Source organism: Hippichthys cyanospilos, chromosome 6 (genome assembly GCF_059441005.1).
Source record: "Hippichthys cyanospilos isolate Australia breed blue-spotted pipefish chromosome 6, RoL_Hcya_1.0, whole genome shotgun sequence".
Lineage (NCBI taxonomy): Eukaryota > Metazoa > Chordata > Actinopteri > Syngnathiformes > Syngnathidae > Hippichthys > Hippichthys cyanospilos.
In genome coordinates, this window is record NC_142374.1 from 1,199,660 (window position 1) to 1,224,969 (window position 25,310).

The 25,310-nt window shown below is 44.1% G+C and overlaps 1 protein-coding gene across 13 annotated transcripts in view; it reads left to right on the plus strand.

The window, feature by feature from the left end:
* Positions 1 to 2,747: 2,747 nt before the first annotated feature.
* The window catches only part of exoc3l1 (exocyst complex component 3-like 1), a 71,960-nt gene continuing 49,397 nt past the window's right edge, over positions 2,748 to 25,310 (plus strand). For 5 of the 13 annotated variants that reach the window (XM_088417858.1, XM_088417853.1, XM_088417856.1 and 2 more), the window contains exons 1-3: positions 13,244 to 13,704; positions 14,413 to 14,636; positions 14,697 to 14,916. In XM_088417858.1, coding sequence (XP_088273984.1) covers positions 13,569 to 13,704; positions 14,413 to 14,636; positions 14,697 to 14,916 — 580 coding nt within the window. In that variant the 5' untranslated portion in view covers positions 13,244 to 13,568. Of the gene's footprint in view, positions 3,162 to 13,243; positions 13,705 to 14,412; positions 14,637 to 14,696; positions 14,917 to 25,310 lie in introns of those variants that run through there. The other 8 variants (XM_088417857.1, XM_088417859.1, XM_088417860.1 and 5 more) reach the window with 7 other exon arrangements.

Genomic DNA, 25,310 nt, shown 5'->3' on the forward strand with positions numbered 1-25,310 from the left:
TATGTGTAAGTAGGACTGAAAGTGCCAAAATTCAATAAATAAATGTACCATTAAAGGGACAGTTTATAAGATTTAGACTGTTTTTCATTTAAAAGGAACAAATTAAATGATTCTAAATTTCAAAAACTTTATTGTGCTCTTAATAACCAACAGTATGTTTTAAAAATAATCATAGGTCTAGTTACCATTAAATTATATTACATTGGGCGTAGCACTTCTCCTAAGCGGCCATTATTGTTATAGCTACGGACAATGGTAAATGCAGCACCTCCTGCTGTCTGTAATGAAAAACAGTCTAAATCTTACACACCATCACTTTAAGTAATTAAATGAAAGTGTCAAAAGTCAATTACATGTTTAATGAATTAAATAAATATTTCATTAAATGTCTTTAATTAAATTATATGATAATTTATTTCATTTTTTTATGGTTCTTTGTTGCTGCATTTCGTGAATTCATTTTTTCTGTCAAACTCGCTCATGTAGGTTTGATGGGCAGGCCCTAACACCTGATTGGTTATCCTGCAGGTTGAAGAGGAATGGTAACCAATTGGGTGTTAGAACCTGCTCATCAAAACTTTGATGGGAGAGTTTGACAGATAAACTGAATTTATGAAATGCCGCAACATTATGGAGGACCGAAAGTGCCAAAATTCAATAAATGAATGTATCATTCAATAATTAAATAACTGTCGGAACATTTGATGAAACATTTATTTAATTTCCTTTTCCATGATAATGTTTGGCACTGAAAGAGTTAATCATTTAATTAAACATGTATTTAATTAATGACACATTTGATTAATTAACCATGTAATCAATGGCACTTATTTAATGGTACATTTATTCATTGAATGTTGTCACTTTTGGTCCTATATGTGTTGACTACTGTACGATACTCAATTGGGCTAAGTCACAGGTCTTAAACTCCAGTCCTCGAGGGCAACAAACCTGCATGTTTTTGATACTACTCTCTTAGGCCTTGTCTACAACGACCCAGGGTTCTTGCAAACGGGCGGTAAATGTCCCCGTTTCGCCCGATTTGCTTGTGGCCCCTCTCATCTAGTCTGTCTTTGGTGATTGGCGTAGCTTCAATCACTGCTTCAATATAAGCCTTTAAGCTGTTCATGTTCCAGTGAAACAACTCATTGTTGCAGACACCATGTCTCACTCAAACTTCAAGAACTTTACAAGATATTGTAAAGGTGAAAGAATGCAGTTGGCGCAGTGTTCTTAACATGCATTTGAAAAGAGGTTAGTTGAATATGATGCCAAGGTTTTTTTTGCTGAGCCACTTCAGGCTTTTAGATGTTTTTGACGCATGATATCAAAGGAAAAGCATAAAAGCATACAAAAAAAAACACTCTGAAGCTAAAATATTGTGTAGATTGTCAAAATATCTCGACCCTGCCATCCATTCTAAACGCTTGAAAACGGGAAGTCGAGAGGTACACACTATAGGTGTCAAATTTGGCCCATATTGGGCTCATTTACTGCCATTGAATATTATTATCAAAGGAATTTATTAGAAAACCAGCAGTTGTAGCATAATTGGCAGTACTTCATAGATGGTTGTAGTGATTTAGGAGTGTTTAGCCCAACTCAAAAGGGGAGCCAGTGATTCATTTTGAGGGTATAAATGATTAACAAGCATTTAAAATAAATCCCCAAAATTTATCAAAAATAGTTTATTTAAAAAACAAGTGTTGTAGTGTGATCATGAAAATGTCAATGTGCCCAGTGATTTTGGACTCCTTATATTAAACAATATTGGAGCTATAGATGAATATTTAGTTTATTAATGATTTTTAAGAACAGAACTTCAAATTTGGCCCATATTGGGCTCATTTACTGCCATTGAATATTATTATCAAAGGAATTTATTAGAAAACCAGCAGTTGTAGCATAATTGGCAGTACTTCATTGATGGTTGTAGTGATTTAGGAGTGTTTACCCCAACTCAGAAAGGGGAGCCAGTGATTCATTTTGAGGGCGTCATGGTTGTTGGATTTTGGGTTGTGGGTTTATTTTGAGGGGTTATGTTCCTTTCTGTTTTCATAAATGGTTCTGCTTCTACTCCTCTCGTGTCTCCCTGCGTTAGTTTTGATTTAGTCTACCTGTCTGTTACCTGCCCCTCGTGTCCTCCAATCCGCTCCCTTTGCCTGTTGTCCTTGCCCAGCTGCCATGTGTTAGTTTGATTAGTTTGTGAATGTATTTAAACCTAGTTTCTGTTACAGCCCTTGTCGGAACATTGTCTTGTCTTGTCATGGTCACATCTCCCGTGTCTCTCACGTCGTAAGTCTGCCCCATGTTTTCCTGCTAGCCTGCCCGTCGGTTTTGTTTTCTGTTCAACCAGCCTGCCTGCGCCCTTAGTTCGTGTTTTTGCCGTTCTGTTTTCTCCCACTTTTGTTCCCGTCCCTTAATAAATAAATGGATTTCATCAACCCCGACGCTCCCCTACTTCTGGGTCCGCAACCACCCCGGCCTCCACAACCGCCGCGCACCCCCGTGACAGAGGGTATAAATGATTAACAAGCCTTTAAAATAAATCCCCAAAATGTATCAAAATAATGTATTTAAAAAACGAGTGTTGTAGTGTGATCATGAAAATGTCAATGTCCCCAGTGATTTTGGACTCCTTATATTAAACAATATTGGAGCTATAGATGAATATTTAGTTTATTAATGATTTTTAAGAACAAAACTTGTCCAAAATTAAACAAACGCTTCTTTATCCAAAAGCACTGTTCCAATAAGATTATGTTAATGTCTTTGATGTGTTCGTTGAATTCATAATCACAAAATGTGGCGTTGTTTTTTTTTTCCCCCTCCTCATATAGTAATTTGGAGACGGTCCCTTGCGCACTCGCCCAGCCTCTGCTGTTCATAGAGATCAATTGCGTCTTTTCAGCGAAACGAACGGTTTAAATATTTTACAAATGGCTTTTTTGACATTGTAGCTGGTAGTCCGTGTTATGAAGCAGGCATAAAGGCAACTTTGGTGTTTCGACGACGTTTTGTCTGAGAGGTATTGATCGCGAAAGTCCGAATCTGCCAATATCTTGCCAACTTTACCTAAGTTTACTAGGCGCCATCGCCCAGGCGGCCGCTTTATCGGTCAACAGACTCATGATGAATGCTCTCCGTGATCGTTCATACCGGTAAGTCAACGGCTGCTGATCGAACGCCAGGGAGCACTGATGTAGGAATTGTCTGCCGGGTGATTCTGTCACGAATAACCCGCGGATCCCAAATGGGGATGTACCCCAACCAGGCACAAGAGGTGATGTTACAGAGTTTATTACCAAAAGGAGCACGCAAAGGCTTGTAAGTGCCGGCCAGCTTATAAAGCCCTCTGACGAGATGCGCAATAGGTGTGAGAGTCCGATGGCCCCGCCCAATGCGGAGGAAGGAGACAGTCTGCAAATCAACACAAACTAAAAAGGCAGGAAACGTGACAATAGGTGTAGGTAAAACCAAACAGGATTGACTGTAATCTTTGACTAATGACATTTTTGCAGCCACTAGGTGACGCTAGCTTTAAACTAATATATTGTAATGTCCATGTATTGTTGCGAATGGATGGGGAGGAGTTACTGTTGCTGGGGAGGTCACGTGAGGTAGGAGGGACTAGGGACGAGGACGAAAGGAAGAACTCGCTGGTTGTCAAGTTAGTTAGAGTCGGCGTGAGTTGTGGCCAACAGCAGCTCGTTCTAGGAATTCTTTATGACATTGTTCTGTTGAAAATAAAGTGTTAGAGCCACGCTGACGACTGAGTGCATCCTTACTCACTTCCGGGGCATTACATTGGTGTCAGAAGTGGGATATTTCGCCCACCCGTATCGCTGTGTGTGAGGATGTTAGGTGGCGTCGGCTCTCGGCGGGGAGTAAAGAAGGAGGCGGAGGAGTGTGTGATTGACATGCCAGAGGCAAGTTGCTTCGGACGCGGATATGATGGAGCGGGCTGCGCGCGCAAAGACGTCTGTGAGTCCGCCAAAAGCTGTGATGTGCTGGCGGCTTCCGGGCACGATGTAAACAGTAATGGCGGCGCCCAGGGACTCGCATTGGCCGCTATGAAGACGCTCAAGTTTTCCGGTTTATAAAGCTCAGTTTGAGTTGGCGGCGGTTGCGGCTGCCTGGTCGGAGAGGGCGAAAGCCGTGCACTTGGTGCTGTCACTAACGGAAGACGCTACGTCCTGTCTGCTGCTGCTGTCGCCGGAGGAGAGACTCCATTACAACGCGCTGGTGGGGGCGCTGCAGAGGCGTTTTGCAGAGTTCAACCTGAAAGACTCCCTGCGCTGTGAGTTTAAGCAGAGTGATCGGCAGCCGGGTGAGCCGCTTCGCTGCCTCGCCCAAGAGATTGAGGGCCTGGGTCGGCGTGCATATGCAGGAATGGCGAAAGAGGTCCAAAATGAGCTGATACGCGACCAGTTTATTCAAGCCCTCAGACCAAATGATCTGCGCGTACATGTGCAGCTTGCACACCCATCAGACCTCGCAGAGGCGCTTGCCCTCGCCAGAAGGTGGGAGATTGCGGCCAAGGGGACACCACAGACTTCAATCTTCCCCGTTGTGACAGCGTAAGTCGTCGGAGGAGGAAGAGGCCTGCTTGGGTTGAGGAGCTGGTGTGTGCTTTTCGGACTCGCTCAGATCATCGTGAGGAAAAGAGTGAGCGACGAGCACGTCCTTTTGTCTGCTGGGCGTGCGGGATGCCAGGACATCTGCGTCGGCGCTGCCCAAAGGTGTTGGACCAGCAGTGAAATGGGAAAGGGTCCGTGTAACCCGGGGAACACGGACCCCTCCTGCTATTTTCCGGGGGATGCAGCCTGCAGGCAGTGGAGCTGTGCGCGGGGACATGCACATCCCGAGTGGGCCACTTGTAATGGTGGGCTGGACTGATGTAGGGGATCCCAGTCATGTCTTGATCCAGATCGGGGACATTTCCTGCACAGCCCTGGTGGACACTGGTTCTTCTGCTACAATTGTGAGACCTGACGTCGTTCCAGCAGGAACCGTCTTGAGATCAACGGTCACAAAACTGAAGACAGTGCCTGGTGAAACAGCTCAGATGAGGGGCAGGGGGACATTTGTGTTTGCCTTGGGGAATTTGTCAACTACTCACTCCGCATGGGTGGCCGATGTGAGTGACCCCTGCATACTAGGGAGAGACTTTTTGAAGGCTGCTAGCTGTGTGTTGGACATGGGGGCTGGGGTACTCATCCTTCCGAGTGGTCAGCAGGTGAAGCTGATCACAGCCTCCCAGGAAGGCGATGAGTGGGTCGCCACAAACACGGCTGACCCACAGCAGTCAACAGTAGAGCGGGTAGAGTCCGCTCGCCCTGAAGAGGCTGGTTCCCAGTTTGGACCACCACGCTCGACCCCACGACAGTCAACGGTAGAGCAAGTAGAGTTTGCTTGCCCAGCAATAAATGGCTCGCCACGAGTGGGAGCGGTGCCGAACTCCGGCTGGCTAGGTGGAGACCGGATGGAGGAAATTCGGTCCATCTGGGAGAGGAATTGCGGCGGCCTGGATGGTGGCAGCAAGAACAGCTGTGGCGGTTGCTGTGGGACTTTGAGGGCATAATTGCTCTCAGTGAGAATGAAGTGGGTCTCACTCACCTGGTGGAGCACCACATTGACACAGGAGATGCACGGCCCGTTAAGGTACGTCCCAGACGGCTGCCCCTGGTCCAGCAGGAAGCCGCAGACCAGGAGGTCAGGGCCATGCTTGAGGCGGGAGTCATCTAGCCCTCTGACAGCCCGTGGGCATCCGCCGTGGTCATGGTGCCCAGGAAGAAAAGTTCCAGACCACGGTTTTGTGTGGACTACAGGCCTTTGAATAAGGTGACTCGAAAGGACTGTTACCCTCTTCCCCGGATTGATGAAACGCTGGACTTGGTGACTGGATCTGCTTGGTTCTCATCACTCGACCTGCGCAGTGGATACTGGCAGGTCCCCCTCACTGCTGAGTCAAGACCTAAAACGGCTTTTTGTACAGCCAGGGGACACTGGCAGTTCAGAGTCATGAGTTTGAGCTGTGCAATGCCCCCGGGACTTTTGAGCGTCTGATGGACACTGTACTGGCTGACATTCCAAGGCAAGAGTGCCTGGTGTATTTGGATGATGTCCTTGTCCATGGAGGATTCTTCCAGGCTGTGTTAGAGTCATCGAGACTGGTTCTAGGGAGGATAGCGGCTGCTGGATTGAAGCTGCACCCAGAGAAGTGCCACTTCATGCGTCGGGAGGTGGAATTCTTGGGTCATCGAGTGAATGGGGCTGGCATCAGCACACTGGAGGAGAAGATCAGAGCCATTAAGGACTGGCCAGTACCACGAGATCAAAAGCAGTTCAAGAGCTTCTTGGGGCTGGCCTCCTACTACAGGCGGTTTGTGAAGGGGTTTTCTTGCATTGGGGCACCTCTGTTCCATCTCCTCCAGAACAAGCAAACCTTCACTTGGACGCCGGCTTGCCAGGAGGCATTCTCCCACCTCAAGAAGTCTCTCATGAATGCTCCTGTCCTCGCCCCGCCTGACCCGGTTTTGCCTTTTGTGCTGGACACGGACGCTAGCAACACTGGTATGGGGGCAGTGTTGTCGCAGGCGGGCCCGGAGGGTGAGCGAGTGGTGGCCTACTTCAGCCGCATTTTCAATAAAAGCGAAAGGCGCTACTGCGTGACGAGGCGTGAGCTGTTAGCAGTTGTTCTGGCTGCTTGCCATTTCAAATACTATCTGTGTGGAGTGCCCTTCACCATAAGGACGGACCACGCTGCCCTGCAGTGGTTGATGTCATTCAAAGAGCCAGAGGGCCAAGTGGTGCGCTGGCTGGAGGAACTACAGGCATTCCATTTCACAGTGGTGCATCGGGCCGGGGCTCAGCATGCTAATGCTGATGCCCTTTCGCTGCGACCATGTGCTGCTGATGGCTGTAGCTACTGTGACCGGCGGGATGCCAGAGAGTTGGAGCTGCGAGGAGAGGACACTGCTGATGGGCCTTCTTGCTGCACCTTGGAGGCCACGAACATCACCGACTGGGCGGCCAAGAAAGAAGAAGACCGCGATCTCAAGCCAGTGCAACAGTGGCTCCTGGACGGTAAGAGGCCACCCTGTTGCGTCTCTCTGTGGGCACCAAGGGATTATGGAGCAAGTTTGCTGTATTGCGCTTGCAAGATGGCGTGTTGCAGCGAGCGTGGATAGAGCTGGCCACGGGGGAGGAGAGATGGCAGATAGTGGTCCCCAGAACTCTGAGAGCGGCAGTGCTAGAATCTTGCCATGGCGGCGCTGGCTCAGGGCATTTTGGCAGCACAAAGACCCTTCGGAGGCTGCGACAAGGGTTCTACTGGGGCCAGCATCGACGGGATGTGGAGGACTTTTGCAGGCGGTGTGACGAATGTGCGGCGTACAAAGGACCCCAAGACCAGTCCCATGCCCCGTTACAGCAACAGGAGGTGGGAGCGCCCATGGAAAGGGTGGCTGTGGACATCATTGGTCCTTTTCCTGTGACGGACAGAGGGAACCGGTATGTGCTCTGTGCAATGGACTGTTTTACAAAATGGCCGGAGGCATACGCACTGCCGGACCAAGAAGCCGAGGCAGTGGCTGATGCTCTTTTGGATGGCATGTTCAGCTGGTTTGGAGCCGCAGATATTCTCCACAGCGATCAGGGCAGGAATTTTGAGTCTAAAGTTTTTACAGCTTTGTGTGAGCGCTTGGGCATACAGAAAACCCGCACTACCCCTTTGCATCCGCAAAGCGATGGTCTGGTGGAATGTTTTAATCGCACCTTACAGCAACAGCTAGCCATTCTGACTGCCGATCACCAGCGGGACTGGGACCAGCACCTCCCGCTGGTACTGATGGCTTATCGGTCGGCTGTGCAGAGTTCCACATGCTGCGCTTCTGCCCTGTTGATGCTGGGTCGGGAAATCCGGACACCGGCGGGGTTGGCGTTCGGGAAACCACCAGACAGCGCAGCAGACCGCCCGGGGCTGGAGTATGCCAGGAAGCTCCAGGATCGACTAGAGACAGCACATGCGTAGCATGCGGGGAGTGACAGCGTGAATCATGCGGTGGACTCGCGGCCCCAGCATCCTACCAGCGCTCCTGTTCAGCTACTCGCGGATGGACTCAGGCCTGGCCACAGCCGGCCTCAGAGACAAAGCCGTCAACCCCGGGGTTTCATAACGGGGAGGGCAGACTAGGTGACGCTAGCTTTAAACTAATATATTGTAATGTCCATGTATTGTTGCGAATGGATGGGGAGGAGTTACTGTTGCTGGGGAGGTCACGTGAGGTAGGAGGGACTAGGGACGAGGACGAAAGGAAGAACTCGCTGGTTGTCAAGTTAGTTACAGTCGGCGTGAGATGTGGCCAACAGCAGCTCGTTCTAGGAATTCTTTATGACATTGTTCTGTTGAAAATAAAGTGTTAGAGCCACGCTGACGACTGAGTGCATCCTTACTCACTTCCGGGGCATTACAATATGTTTGTCGATGTCTTCAGGAATAGATTTACATCCAATGTGTGAAATCATCTGGGTCAAATTACAGCAGCTTTTACTGGTCCCGATAAAGCTTCGGAAAGAAAACGGACGTAGAGGCCACGCCCATTATCGAAACTTCATAAAATTTAGTGAAGGTCAGCAAGTTTGTCTTGAGCAGGGGTGTCAAACTCATTTTTACTATGGGCCACATTGCAGTTCTAGTTTCTGTCAGAGGGCCGGTATGACTGTGAAGTCAAATCTTTTGTAAATGCTTTTGTAAAACACGCACCAAGTTTTGAAATCAGAGGCTGGCAAAAACTGATTGTGAATTCAAATATGCTTGTATGTTCTCCACAGATTTTTAAAAGTTAAAGACAACTTGCAAATTTGCTATTTTAGCCAGAAACTTTAAGTCAAATCAGCATTTCGCGGGCCACAAAAAATGATGTGGAGGGCTGGATCTGGCCCCCGGGCCTTGAGTTTGACACCTGTGGTCTAGAGGCTTGTCAGATCTAGTTTCAGCAATATTACTTCAAAGGGCTCAGCTAAACACATAAAAAGGTTTAAAAAATGCTACATTTTTGGCTGTCACTAGGTGGCGCTCGCACTACGACAAAATGTACATTGATAGGTGTGTTCTGCATTGGAAACCCATCAAATATATGAAGCTTAGAAAAGATAAGCCCATCTGGGTCCATATTCAGCAACTTTGTTCGTTTTGACGAGACGTCAGACTGACATTTTTGTTTGCCTCTAGGTGGCCTTATAAGCAACTGAAGATTTTTTAAACACGTGTTAAGGGCTTGAGTCTTCATGTGTATCTGAAGTTTCAGATTTTTCCAAGCTTGTAAAGCTGAGTTATAAAGGTTTGTGTCACATGTGGCGAAGTAAACATCAAAGGCATAATATGAAGCCCCGTCCCCAACATATTTGATGGCAGATCCTCACAAAAATTAATAATAAAAACAAGACAGAATACAACATATTTTGAACATTGCTCTGGTTATACAATTATAAATGTATGTAATAATATTTTTTTAACGTACAAATACATATTTATAATTATTTGTCATTATAACACAAAATTATATTGTTATCAATATTATTTGTTACTGATGCTGTTCATCCCACTTGGGAGTTCATACCGAACAACGAAACCCATTCCTGGCTGAGGGGAGTAGAGCACCAACATTTGAACTAAAACTTTAGACTGCCTATCAAGCAGTTACCAAAACAGGGCTGTTGAGACATTAGTTATGTTACTCGATCTTCTCTGTTATTGTGGAGCGGTAACTTTTCAACAGCAGTCAAGCCGGCCTTGACTCAAAAACAATGATGCGATGTTTGCAAACAAACTGAGTCTTTTGAACGGAAATAAAAGGCAATTGAAGCCAAGAATAAGACTGAAGCACCATCGATTGAACAATGACTGTCAACCGTGGATGATATCATTCATGGATGCGTATTCATCTAGCTCTGACTTTCTTTCTATAAATATATGCAGGGTCGCACATACTTTTTATTTCGTGGGTTTCTCACATGAGAACCAGGACGTAGTGTTTGGTACGCACCCTTTATTTCATTAAAAATTCTTCCTCAATATCATTCTCAGTGTAGTTCCCACATTAACCAAACAGTCAGTGTGCACACAGCGACGTTGTATTATTCAAGCCTACGTCCTCAAAAAGTTTCATAAGTCCATCAATTATGGTTTGCATGGTTTGTTCGGGACCCAGTGTAATTTGTCCATTTTTGAAGTCAGAGATAAATTCTCTGTCACCGTAGAGTGATTACGTAAACTAATGTTCGATGATGTGGCATAGGCAGATGGTAATGGACGGGGAGAGATGGTAAGGCGTGGTAATGAAATGTGTGCCATACCTAGAGTGAAATAAGGATCTTAAATTGGCTTAAGATACCAATCAGACTTGGCCTTGACTGACTTAAGACTTGATTGAAAGATACCAGTCAGCCTTGGCCTTGACTGACTAGAGACTCGATTGAAAGATACCAGTCAGCCTTGGCCGTGACTGACATGAGACTCTATAGATGAAATGCAACATAAAGTGTTGAATTAATTGAAGCTAAATCTAATGAGGAACAATGGAACAAAGACATTGTGTGAAGATTAATCATAAGTAAAAAGCCTATGTTCATATTTAGACTCACAAATATGCACATTTGACATGTTATGGCTTATTGCTATTTTTTTTTTTTTTTAGTGAATTAAGGATGTGCCAGTGAATTCTGAAAATTGAATTTGCATTGTTTGAACATGCTGTGATTGTTGGAACAGGTGTAAAACTAAAAATTGCTTTGCTATGGGAAAGTTCCTACTCTATTACCTTAGTTTCCTAGTAACGCTCAAAGTTCGTGCGTAATGGAAAGTTTTGAGCCCCAAAGTACTATAAAAAGATTGGAGCACAAAGACATCGGGCTCGGATTCCTTTGCCAAGAGGTGAAGTGTGAAGACGCTGACAAGTCAGGTCTCACAGAGTGTCCCTTTAAACTCTGGCAGATTATTCCAAGATAGAGGATGCTGACTTCACCTTACCAATTGGATACTTTTAAATTCTTTTGCAACATTATTCGTTTCGGAGGATTTTTCAACAACTTGGTAAGAGCCACCTAAATTTAATCCATACGATCGCCAACCTACTAATGTCATTAATTAGGATAATATAAGAACCAGAAATTGATCACTTCGGGATTTTACTTTTGATGCAAAACTGATTGCTTAGAAGCTTTCCCACTTATATTTACTTTTCAATATTTACTCTTATCATTTTCATTAACAATGTTATTTTGTTCATATTGATCATTTATTGGAATTTAAATGAGTGATTAAGATACACAGCAAATTCATATTATCGCTGTAATAGATAAGCAAACTGTTAATTGATCTGTTGTTGAGAGAAGAACATTTTATCTTGGTGACTTTTTTTTCCATTATATCAAGGGCGGGTGGTACTGTCCAACCACGAAGCTGTTGAAATAGCTTATGCTTGCTTTTGCTAAATAAAACTTCATAAAATGCATTTTCTTCTCTATCATTGTCATTCTTAAACTTAAATTAGAGTCGTCCGAGTCATCTATAAGTGAATGCATAACTACGTCATCGCCGCTGCGATATCGAAGTAAAGAATAGTTACTCAATATTGGTTGTGTCCAATCGAATGTGTCCGAGTGGTCGTATAAGACTGCTAAACCTTATCCTGGTTATTCCAAGTGCAATGATCGTCAGAATAAGAGCAGCTATGAAAGGGGCGTGGTTAAACTTCTCTCTCATCTCAAAGGTTACTCGATGAGGTTGCGGATAACTTTAGCTGGGCAGGCATCTCCGAATTAAGGCTGTGAGCACCAGGACGTATCCTATTCGACACCGACTTAAGCAGACATCCGTCGCCTCATTTGTGAGCCTTACAGGCGCGCTCACGGGGTGTCTTAACCTTTTAAACGGAGAGTTGGTCAGGACTGTTAGTTGTCCTTAAGATAATTACGGTAATAGACCTGCATTAAATGCGGGTCAGACACACCTTCAAAAGATTGTGATGTAGCACCTACAGCCAGTCCAAGCTGTTTCAGTAAACAAACAAATTTCAGAAAAGGAAGACATGGGAAGAGCATGCTTAGCTTTATGAAAGGCGAGGAGAAAACCATTAGACCCAGCCTGCATTGTTCCGGTCTCGCCACTAAGCAAGATGGCGATTACTTATTAGTTCTCGACTATCTTGTTTGTTAGCCATAGGATACGCTACAGTCACATGGTCTTATCATACTTGTCAACTAAATGATGACTGAAAATTTTCCACCCAGTATCAAACGCACCTGCTTTGTGATTGCTGCTCGTTCGGGTATGAGCCGGGATAAACACACATGCATTAATAATATAGTAATATATTTTTGCAGTAAAATATATTTTTAGTGTGTCCTCATTATCATATTTTGAATTGGTCTAATCCAAAAGTAATTTATTAATCAATTCAAGTTGCATTAAAATTGTGGTACTTGGATTATATTACTAATTACAATTTTCAACAGGTAACAAGAAACTATATCAAAAGACATTTTAAAAGTAACCCTAACCATGCTTATTAGAAAAAGAATAATGTAAATATGTATACAGAGATACTTTAATATACATTGATACTGTCTTTTAATTGCACCCCCCCCCCCCCCCCCTCTCTCTCAATATGCCTGAAATTGATCAATTTAAATGTGAAATATTACTTTATAAAACCTTCAGGAGAAGCATGCCCCCGGTCCCCACTTGAGGGGTTTTAATAGTTTTTCTACTCTTTCACCCTTGACCTGTTTTCATGACTGGATTGCACAAGATTTGACTTAATAAACACAAAATGATGGCAAACCCTCATATTATCGACACCCCCTGTTTACCTTAATGCCTACATTACACCAGGCCTTTTGCCTCTCTTTCATTTGGTACTTTGTGTTTTCAGTTGTCTGTTGCCTTTTCAACGTTGTTTTGTCTTTTTTTCACGCTTGCCATGCACCCTGATTTAATAAACTCTGTTAATTGGCTTTTGACTTGTGTGTCTTGTGTTGGGGTTCCTTGCTTCCTGGTCCCAAGGTTATATATATATATATATATATATATATATATATATATATATATATATATATATATATATATATATATATATATATATATATATATATATATATATAAATATATGTATGTCATTAATAACCTTGGGACCAGGAAGCAAGGAACCCCAACCAGACACAAAAGTCAAAAGCCAATTAACAGAATCTATAACACCTGTCTTGGTCGTTCTTTATGTTGAATCAAGCTTCGCACACCGCACAGACTAATGTGCGCATAAGATTAGTGTTTTTCTTTTTTTTTTAAATAAAGAGACATTAGAGTAGATTTGATGCTACCCAACATCTTCCTCGCATTCTCTTGAATGTAGAAAATCTTCCAGTAAGGTCATTTCCTCTGCTACTTCCTCCCATTCAGCACCATCCTATTCCCTCTCTTCTCAACCACTGCCCTCCTTTCCTCTTAGCCTCTCAGCAGGAAAGTATCTGGGGGTGTTGGGATATAGAGAAAACCTCATAGAGAAATGAGTACAATAGATAAATGCTATTTCTCTTGTCCCCTTTCTATATTTCCACATAATTGCCAACTTGTCAGTGGACAGACAACTGGAATTACAATGTCATGGGAGGATTATAACAATGTTGGTGGCAGAGCTCAAGGTAATGCGAGACAAAACCATGTTATTGTTGAGTGACTATCACCCTTTCCTTTATGGAAGTTGCCGAGAACAGACTGTAACTCAGTCTTTAAATATGAATGTGTTTTGTTTATTTCCAACTAATATTCTACTAAAACCCTATCTTGAGTGAATACCGTTGTGCATGATCACTTATCGCTATAACTCGGAATTAGTTTTTGAAGATTTCCGTACCACATTCCAAGCATGTTAGTTCAGAAGAGGAATTGAAACTGTCCATAGATTTAAATGTGAACTGCTGTTTGTTTATTTGTGCCATGATTGGTGTTCAGTCCATGGTGTACCCCATCTACTACTAAATTAAAATCAAGCTCAGATGTCATCTGTAGTTGCATAATACACATAAAACTTGATCACACTGATTGAGGCATGCATAGAGAGTTCTGTAGTTAGGTTAATGTTGCTTAAGTGTATTTTGCAGCTAACAAGCAGAATAGTACCGCTCAAAAAACTAGCTTTTGCCTTTCTTTAAAAAAACTAAACAAAAACGTTTTGTACATAGTGGCACAGATACCTAAGTCTTTAAGGGTGAGTTATTGCCACCTTATAATCGTTGTTGATCATTGTTCAGTTTGGTGGCCCGTCATTGTTGCATTACTAAAACAGTTCCTGATGAAATATGAGAAAATAATGTTAATTCCACTGTTTTGTACAAATTACAAAATGGTAGTGTCTGATATGTGGCCAGAAGTGGAGAGGGCAGAGAATTTGGCCCGGGGGGCTGCTTTGAAATGGGCATCGGGGGTTTTCTGTCAACCTAACCACCTGAAACACCTGAGCCAGTACAGGAAGAGAGAGTGTCAGAGAACTGCCTCCATACAAACCAGACTCAAGGTGACAGCACCAGAACACACTCTGATGGTGATAAAGATGGAATCATCTACAATAATTGAGGTCTTTTTTTTTTTTTTTTTTTTTTTAAATGCCTCCATTAACCAATAATGTTTCTTGCAGTTTATGGTTCAATCATACTTGGAGGAAGTTAGCTGTGGCATAAAACAGCTCCAAGTGGCCCAGGGTGAACTGAGGGACCTATCGCAGACTTTAACAAATTCAGTAGTGGAGTACAGCAACATCCAAGAGGAAGGCCAATCTCTGGAGAGGCTGAGAGGTGTGTCAGTTAACCACTGTCAGCTCCTCACTGCTGTCAACAACCTGCCAAGACTCTACTCTGGTGAGATGCTTCCTAATGAGTAATAGATAGACTGAACACCTTGATAAACAATTTGAATAGCGAGCAAATGATCCTTTGAATATCTAACCTTCACTTTGCCGTCAAAAATGTAGACAGAAAACATGTTACATTGTAGGAACATAGACAATGGACAAAAGTACAGGGGTTGGACAAAATAATTGTAACACTAAACCTTTTAGTAATAGATCTTAAAAATCCAGTTTTATCCAAAATTTGATCAGTTTAATGACATTTGAATACACTATAATCACTGTGAACAGGTTGTTCTCACTACTCAATTGTATATTTTCCATTATATTCCAGATTTATTTGATATTTATGAAAAATGCCTGCCCTAACTGATTGAAAAAGGGCAAATTGTTGGTGCTCGCATGGCAGCAGCTTCGGTCATCGTAACCGCTGAGCTTTTGGGTTTTTCGAGAGCTACCATATTAAGGACGACACTCACTCACAGGTCCACATACCTCAATGAATTACGGTCCTTTAATGGGCCATATCTGGCATCCACAACATGGGCCACATAATGCCCATATCAGAGCCAGAACATACAAACATAGCTTGGCCCAACTCTGGCCCTACGTTGGGCCAGGCCATTTTCAGACATGGCTCCTGATGTCAGCCTTGATTGAACCTTAATTAAGCCACTTCAATTATTTGCCATGTATCACCCAACTTTATTGAAAAAGTCGCAACAACTGTAGTATTATTAAAAACAGATGTTTATTTTTAGACCATGTGTCACGAATAACCGCAAGACGAAGGCAGGTTAAGGACCCCAACCAGACACATGAGGAGCGTTCAATCAAAGCTGGTTTATTCAACAAGAAGCGCATGACTAGCTTGGAAACAAAAATCACAAAATACAAAACAAGGAGAGACAAAAGTGTCTTGGAATGAGTCTCCATCTGGAAAGCAAGGCAACGAGGGAGTGGAGTCTACAGGAGAATGACTGGAACACAAATTATCAACAGAAATCAATCAATGGCGGGAGTAGAAAGAACAGGGATGCATGTTTGCTATAGGTCGGAGATGGTTGGGACAAAATTGCTCCCATCTGAGGTCTGACACGTCGACCTCTTCCATGAACGGGAGTTCAGGATTCGGGTGCAGTAGTACCTGGGGGCGAGTGAACCTCTGTTTAAGGTCATTGAACGCTTTTTCAACCTCAGAGCCCCATACGAACTGGACCTTGTTGGAAGTGAGTCTTGTTGCGTATGAAGCGCCTATAGACATTGGCAAACCCCAGGAAATTATGCAGTTTTGTTGTTGTGGGAGAAGGCCAATCAACTAGAGCCTGGATTTTGGCAGTGTCGGCAGGCAGTCTGTCCTTCTTGACAATAAACCTGAGGAATGGGAACGAGGTGAGATGGAAATCACATTTTTCTACTTAGTAGTGTTTTCAACATTGATTGTTGCTGACACCAAGTTACACCACAAATTCACCCCAAATAATAAATATTCACCCCAGATGGCGTCGGATGAACTCAATGCCGCACGATGGTCACGGTCATCTTCCTTTTCACCCGTGACCCACACCGGAAACGGATGTAGCCATCGCAACCCGGAAGTACATCATCGTAAACCGGAAGTACTTGTCAGGATTAACTCTACTCCCCAACAAAACAATAACAATAAACAAACATTTCGTTAACTTAGCCTTAAAGGCAACACACTCCCCGTCTGGCCTAATCAGGCCACTTTACTCAACATAACAATATACAGTCAGTTCTTTGCAGAATCAGTTGAACATGCTGCTGATATTCCTGCAGATGTTGTTTTTGAAAAATCGCAGGAGCATTCGTGAGCCCGAAAGGCATGACGATATACAGTCCTTTAGGTGCCCTAAGGGTGTGTGAAAAGCGGGTTTCCATTCATTTCCCTCTCAGATACAAATGAGATGGTATGCCCTCTGGAGGTCTAATTTTGTGATTATGTAAGACTGGTGCAAAGACGCAAATGCATCATCGGGCATTGGAAGTGGGTATTTATTCTTTATGGTCTTGTCGATAAGACCGGGTATTCCAAAAGAAGCCGTAGAGTTTTGTCATTTTTGTACGTGAAGAAAAATCCTGCCCCAAACGGAGAGGTTGATGGGCAGATATGTCCCACTGCAAAGGAGGATGAGATGTATTCGTTGAGTGCCTCCTGCTCTGGAGGAAAAACTTTGAAGAATTTGGCTGCTGGGTATGAGGACCCCGAAACTATGTTGATGGCACAATCGTATGGTCGGTGATGAGGTAGAGCGAGAGTTTGGTTCTTGCTAAAGTCACCCCGTAAGCCGTGGTCAGCCACGGGGGACGTGATCTAAATCTCCTTACGTTCTAGGATAGCAAGCGGAATACACACATAATTGCCGGCCCGTAATCAGTGTGCATGACAGAACGGACTCCAGCCAGTGATGACCGGTTTGGTCCAGTTAATATCTGGATTGTGTAATTCAAGCATCCATGCAGCAACCTTGTCCATGAGTAGGCTCATTATGAATGCATTCTTGGACCGGTCATGACAGTAGGTTTCAGTGAGTGACTGCTGATGCTGGCCAACCAATTGTCCCTTGCTGACCAGTGCCTTGCAGATATGCTCAGAGTCAGTGGGGTTCAGGTGTTGGCCGGGTTATTCTGTCACTAAAAACCGCGGGACACGGGCAGGTTAAGGACCCCAACCAGACACAAAGGAGAGTTCAAACAAAGCTGGTTTATTCAACAAAAAGTACACGACTAGCATGGAAACACAAAAGTTCAAAGGAGCAAAGTACAAAACAAGGAGAGAAAAAAGTGCCTCGGAATATGAGTCCAACTAGAAAGCGTGTCAGTGGAATCTGCAGGAGAACAACTGGATCACAATGTAACAACAGAAATACTTAACGCGAAAAAATTCCAAATATTAAGTACAAACCAGTATAGTCTCGGGAAAGGAGGATGCAGAACAGGAATGCTGGGAACTTGACGGGACTGCAATGAGCGTGGCGAAGGAATAACCCAGCGCCGTTCTCCCGCACAAACTGCCCTTAAACAGTCCATGATGGCAACTTGGTGACAGGTGTATGGCGGGTGACTCCGTCCCCTCATGGTGGAAGGAGAACTGCGCCTCGGAAGCAGAGCATAGTCAGCGGGTAATATGACACCATGTGTAGGTAAAAAATAAATACGACAATTTTTCATGGTGAGATGATGAGTGGCGTGGCGACAAAAATAAAGAACAACATGGCCCCGGACAGCAAAGGTAAAGAAAAGACAATCGTACACACCGAAAGCAAGTCACCGAAGGAGGCTAGCATGGCGTCATTTTAAACCTGCCTTAACGGCATTAGCCAACAAATTCAAGACCTACGCAGCGGGATGAAGGGTTAGGGTGGATCTGTAAACACAGAGACGAAATTACGGCTCAAGTAAGAAATGAGTTGGTCAACCTCAAAGATAATATTAGAAACTCGCAAAAATAACTATGGATATCGGACAACAAAATGAGAAGATAAAGGCTGCCCATGAGCGCACGAAGGAAGTTGAATTGTGGAGCTATGAAGCTAATGATGCACATCGAGAAATGATACAACAACAAAAACTCATGGACAAACTGGATGATTTGGAATCACACTCGCAACGTAATAACATGCAGATTTATGGCATGCGAGAAGAGGCAGAATCTAAAAGTGGCTCGGTGGCGCAGTTTATGGACGGGTGGCTCTGTGAAGAACTTCCACTTGATTTCAAACTACAAATTCAGCGTGAACACCGAGCCCTTTGCTTGAAGCCGAAACCCGACCGTGAGCCAAGGTCGATTGTCATCTTCTTTCAGCAATTTACCGTGAAAGAGATTATTTTGAAAAAGGCATGGAAGAAGAAAGTTGTCACGTTCGACAGACACAAGATTTGCTTTGATCACGACTATTCTGGACCGATACTACAACAGCGTATGTAAACGTCAGGAAAGTTTTAAAAAAAGAAGGCATTTGTTGCAGGATGGTATAGAGCTGATTTAATGTGTTGCACTCCATTTGCTTGTAGGAAAGCATACATTTCCTGTGAAACCAACTGGTCCATTGTTAGAGACTAACTGTGGAGGAGATCCTAAACATTTCTCCCTAGTTCCTCGATAGTCTTCTGTGTGGTTGCTGACTTCATGATAGCCACTTCAGGCCACCTGGTGGGTGCATTGACAGCGACAAGGGACTTTCTGTGAAGTCAATGTGCAAACGTTGCCATGGCTCTTGTGGGAACTCCCAAGGAAGGGCTTCATGTTTGAATCATCACCTGCAGGGTGTCCCTGATTGATCAAGTTCATGGCTGCAGACAACACAAGGTCTTTCTTGTTCCCTTCTTAACTTGTGCAGCTGAAACAGGTGCTTTTTCCACCTAGGTGAATTAGAAAATGTCTGCAGCGTTCAAAGTTGACCATGACAGGAAGCGGCAACCTAGACAACTCATCTGCCATGCAATGAGAGTCCAATTTACGATACCTGATTTCATATGAATGTCCTGACAAAAGCAATGCCCATCTCTGAAGCTGTGAGCCAGTGAGAGATGGTATTACATTGTATGGTCCCAGGATGGTCGTGAGAGGTCAGTGAAAAGTGTGAACTTCCACTCATACATACATAAGTGCTGGTGAAACTTCCTGACCCGCACACAATGCTTAGCACTTTCTGTTGCAGCTGAGCATGGTTAGCTTCTGCCTTGTTCAGTGTCCTCGAACAAAAGCAATGGTTTTTTTTCGACACCGTTTGGCATTACATGAGCTATTTCCACTTCCACACTACAGGCAACAGTCCTTTGGTCTTTTTAATCCAGCCCGCCAATGATGACACAGAATTAAGGTTTGGTTTGAATGATTTGATTCATTTAATTTAGACTTTTCATTCCATTCATTTCAGTTTGACTTGTTATGACAGACTACCAACACCAGGTGTCACAGTAGGCACAATCACATGATTTTGCAGAGCTTCGAGGAAGAATCAGAGCCAGCGAGATAACGATCGAATGAGCCATTTTCAATTACAGTCAGCCCCCGGCTTACGAGCACCCTGATTTGCGAACAATTCGCCTTACGAGCGTGGAACAGGGAGATTTTTGTCCTCCGCTTACGAGCAAACCTCTCGCCTTGCGAGCATTCCGACATACCAGCCATTGAGTATGTAGAAATGTTCTCGCCTAACTGCGTCAACATATTCAGCAGTTGCGTCATCTACAATTATTAACAGATACTTATCGCGGTAACGTGAACGCTATTGGTCTTACAACCTCACACTGACTGTCTCACTCACGGTGTCTAAATATATTACCATTTAAGTGTAGTGTTTGTACAGCTAAAGGGAAAAACAGCTGACATGAAATTAAATGTGCCGATTGCAGGACAAAGAATTGTCATTGGTTTAAATGTGTGTTTTTTTTTAATTAATTGTCAATACATTCCAACCGTTTAAAAAAAAGTGCGAATAATTATCAGTCAGTCAAGGAGACGCCAATATGCTATTGGTCGATTAAGGTCACCCGGTCTCACTCACGGAGATGCTATTGGCCGGCGTCACACGTCAATCACAGAAATGCCGATATGCTATTGGCCGAACGCCTTTATCTAGCTTGATGGGACAGGATGGAAGGAAGTAGAGAAAATGCGTGAAAAACGGAATGTTTTGAAGACTTTGCAAACTTTATCTGTTAGACATAGCTTCTAAAATTACTAGCAGCGGTAAAGGAAGAAATAAGAGGATGATGTTTTAGTATCTCCGTGATTTGCACCATGACTGAAAGAGTTACTGTAACACTGTAAGACCAATAGCCTATATGCGTTGCCGAATTAACTCAAGACGTTGTCTCTGCACCCTGTTACGGGTGGTATTACAGTGCTATATAATGGTCGCTTGACAAAACTGCATGTCATGTTAGTCGGCGACCTCCCGACATGCTTTGGGACAGCGTCATTGTTGCAATTCTGTGAGTTGAAACCAACGGTGAACTGACGCTCGAACAAGCCATAAGTGTGGTGCCTAGTTAATACAACACACACAACCTCCCCTCCGCCTCCACTCAGCTCAATTCACGTCGGGAAAAGCAGCTGACATGAAATTAAGTGTGCCGATTGCAGGACAAAAAATCGTCACAGGTTTAAATGTGTTTTAATCAATAAGATGTCAATACATTCCAACCGTTTAAAAAAAAAAGTGCGAATAATTATCAGTCAGTCAAGGAGACGCCAATATGCTATTGGTCGATTAAGGTCACCCGGTCTCACTCACGGAGATGCTATTGGCCGGCGTCACACGTCAATCACAGAAGTGCCAATATGCTATTGGCCGAACGCCTTTATCTAGCTTGATGGCACAGCTGGTTGGGATGGAAGGAAGTAGAGAAAACCCTGACTGAAAAAGTTACTGTGACACTGTAAGACCAATAGCATATCTGACTACCGTACTGACTTTGAGCATTCATCTCTGCTCATCCCTGCTTATCTCAGCACAAGTCACGTCTTTCCAAAGGTAAAAGTCATTTTTCCTTTGTATTTGTCACTTAATATTAATATATGTATATAGCGTGATGATTTTACCTAAGGCTTCTGCGCGCGTTGCACGCATTCACGAATTAACATGGGTTTGGATTGCCCGCTATACGAGCAATTCGAGATACGAGCGTAGCCGCTGAACGGATGAACGGATTAAGTTCATAACCCGGGGGCCCACTGTATAGTTCTTTTACTGGTCAGGTTAGAATCCATCTGCATCAATGTCAAAGAAAAAAATGTTTACAGTGAGTGCTGGTTGTTTAAGAAAGAATGGACGCATAAATATATATATTTTTTTGTGTTGTCTGGTCCAAGGCTGTATAGTTTATTTGCCAAGAATCCATGGCGGTTTTAAAAGAATATAATTCTGTAGCAGCCGTCACTTGTCCACCAAGGTGTCTAATTATGCCAGCGATTATTCAACACAAGCACATATGGCTACTGCTGACAGGTTCATAGCTTGCATGGGCTTAGCAAAACACCTCCTGACAAGCAACCGTCCACATCCATGCTTTTTCTTGGCACAGCACGTTATGCAACAGTTTCAGGAGTGACGCCAAGATTGGTATGAAATGTCCATAATAATTCAATTGTCCTAAGAAAGACTTCAACTGGCTGACATTTAGTGGCAGTGGTGCATCCACAATGGCTTAGAATTTTGATGGGGCCGTGTGCAGTCCCTTTGCATCGATCACGTGACCCAAATATTCCACAAATGATTGGGAAAAACTCGAATTCAGCCTTTTGGATTCTGAGTCCATACTTTTTCAGTCTCTGAAGAGTTGCATCCAAATTGTGCAGATGCTCTTTATCATTTGCTCCTGTACACAGAAGATCATCCAGGTAGAATTGTACTCCTGGTAATCCACTCAGGATTTGGTCCACAGTTTGATGAATAGCGCCGGAGCCGATGTGATGCCAAATGGGAGTCTCCGGTATCTGAAAATTCCTTTATGTGTGTTCAATCAATCAATCAAATTTTATTTGTATAGCCCTAAATCGCCGAAGTCTCAAAGAGCTTCACAGATGAAAAGAGGTCATGTGGAGACCTCTTTCGAAAAAAGAAGTTGTACATAGACATCTTTCAGTGTAAGGTACACAACAGCATCCCCTGTCAAAGCTCCCAGAAGGGGAAGGAAAAACTCAAAAACCCCAATTAGGGGAAAATCAGAAACCTCCAGAAGGGACCACAGGTGGGATGAGCCCCCTTCCAGGCCCACAGGTTGAAGTGGATGCTGCATGTCCCAAATACAGACATACACATAACAGTTTTGGCTACTAGGGAAACATCTTGGTAATAAAAATACACCTGTAAAATTAATTTTAAACTCTCTCAGTTCTTTTCCATGCATACACACACACACACACACACACACACACACACACACACACACACACACATGCATACACAGACACGTCATATGCATTCTAACACTAGACAATGAAATCCTTATTTTGTTCACTTCCTCAAATAGATTTACATTCCACACAATAGAGCAAATGATAGACAATAGTAGGCAATAAAGGACAGTGATAATGAGGCACTAATATAAGAATAGGATTCCCATTCTGAACATATTATGGAGTGGAAGGAATTGATAAAACTGTATACTTATGAGGATGAGGGAAAATATTCTGTAGTTAGGAGCATTCCTGTAGTGTGCAGGAGTTGTTAGGTGCATGTGGTAAAGTGACTAGTTATGGGGCAGATTAGTGCATGAGGGATTTGTTCAGTATCCTGATGGCCTGTGGGTAGAAGCTGTTAGCCAGCCTCGTAGTCCTGGCCTTCAGGCTCCTGTAACGTCTGCCTGATGGCAGCAGTTTAAACAAATTGTGCTGTGGGTAAATATTGTCTCTGGTGAGGTTTTGTGTCCTCCGCACCTGGTGTGGTAAATGCCCTGCAGTGAGACAAAGGCTGCTTCAGAGATGCGTTGTGCGGTCTTGATCACATGCTGGAGAGCCTTCCTGTCTTGTGCTGTACAATTGCCGTACCAGACTGTGATGGAGGTGGTGAGGACACTTGAATTGTACATCTGTACATCTTACATGTGTGTCTTTGCCCTCTAAGTGTGTGAAAGCTGTGTGAGTGACAGTGTTGACTGCATTGTCAGTGGACGTGTTCTGACAATATGCAAACTGTAGAGCGTCCACGGTGTCCGGAATGTTCTTTTTGATGTTGGTCATGACAGTCTTTTTGAAGCAATTCATTGTGGGGTGAGTACAATGGGGCAATAGTCATTTCGGCAGGTCACAGTGCTTTGTTTTAAGCACGATGGTGGTGGACTTGAAGCAGGTGAGGACAGAGGCTGGTTGAAGGGACAAGGTTGAAGATGCAAGCATATCAGCTAGCTCTGATGAACAAACCCTGAGTGCAAGGTCCGGGATGTTATCCGGATAGTTCATTGGCCGACAGCTTTTGCATTTCATGAACAACCATCAAAGACCACAAGTGGGTAGTCAAATCGTCATAATCAGCTAAATACCGTAGTTCCTGCTGTAGCCAGTTAAGTCTGAAAAAGGACAGCATTTCTTTAACGCTGGGCTTCAGATGTGACAGGATGGGCTCCTGGTGAGCCGGCCTGGTGAGCCATACGAACCAAGGAGACCACGTGCCACAAAAATGTAACAGAGGGACAACCTTATTATATCTCAGAAACAGTCTTAGCTCTGCAAAGTCAACACAGAGTCCACCAGCTTGATGAACAATGTTGGTGCTGCACTTGATCAGCATGTTATGACTTGTGCACCCTTGTGGTTTCTTCTCCTACTGGCTGTCTCCAGCAGAGCAAAACTATGACATCAGCCGCCGGCAGTCAAGCTGCTGACAGTCAAGATGGCCCCGAAAGGAATAGTCCCACTGGTTAAAGGTGACCAAGGTCCCATTTCCTGTGTGGATTAATGACAAGAATCTTAGGGATAAACTTTCATCCAAATGCCTCCACTTTTGCCAGGCTCGCTGGACCGTTTACAAGATTCATCGTCATTCTCTTGCAGTCCCTGCTCCCGCAGTTTTAACCCTGATGCCCTATACCGACCTACCAGGTGGGCTAAGTAGGTCTGGGTATCGACTCAGTATCCATCCCTCCATGTAGAGACCTCCAAGCTGTCACCACACTTCCTAGGATCAAACTCCATCCAGAGGGTGGTTAACCCTGTGGTGATTCGCTTCACTCTGCCTAACTCCATGCGTGTGCACCCAACCGTCCACGTCTCCAGGACGACTGAGAGCCCCTTAGTTCCTGCTGCTCAGACTCCTCCTCACCTTGCCTTATTGATGTGGCTCAAGCGGCTCTGGTACCTACTGGATGGGATGGGTACAGGCCTAAGGAGCAGTCCTGGGTTTACTTTCACCAGATCTTGGATCTCACAATAACTGCCGACTTCCACTTTCTGCATCCTAGTCATCTCTCTTTCCCCTTGGGGGGAACATTCCAATCAATTAGGCCATCACCACCAGGCACAATCAATGACTGCTCTGGGATATGAGCCTTTCTCTTCCTACCAGTCTCCGCCATATTGTCTTGCTATCAAACCAAGCTTTCTTCACCAAACCGATCGATCAGTCAGAGACCAAACCAGTTGATCGTCAAACCCATTGATTGTGAATAATACAACTCAATTATTATTGCACATGCATAGTTGTACATGAATAATCGTTCATGACATCACTTTATTACACCTGCACCCAAGTACTCCGTTGCCCCTATAAAAAGACCCTCTCTGCCTGTCTGACTATGAATTCACCTGTCTTAGATATAATAAGATACTGGAGGAAAGGCAAAGACTATGACTCAAAAAGCAATCTTTTGCAAAAGAGGGAGAGAGCACCAAGGTCTTCTGGTGGTCTACTGCCACGGCCTGGCTTCATCTGCCTGTCC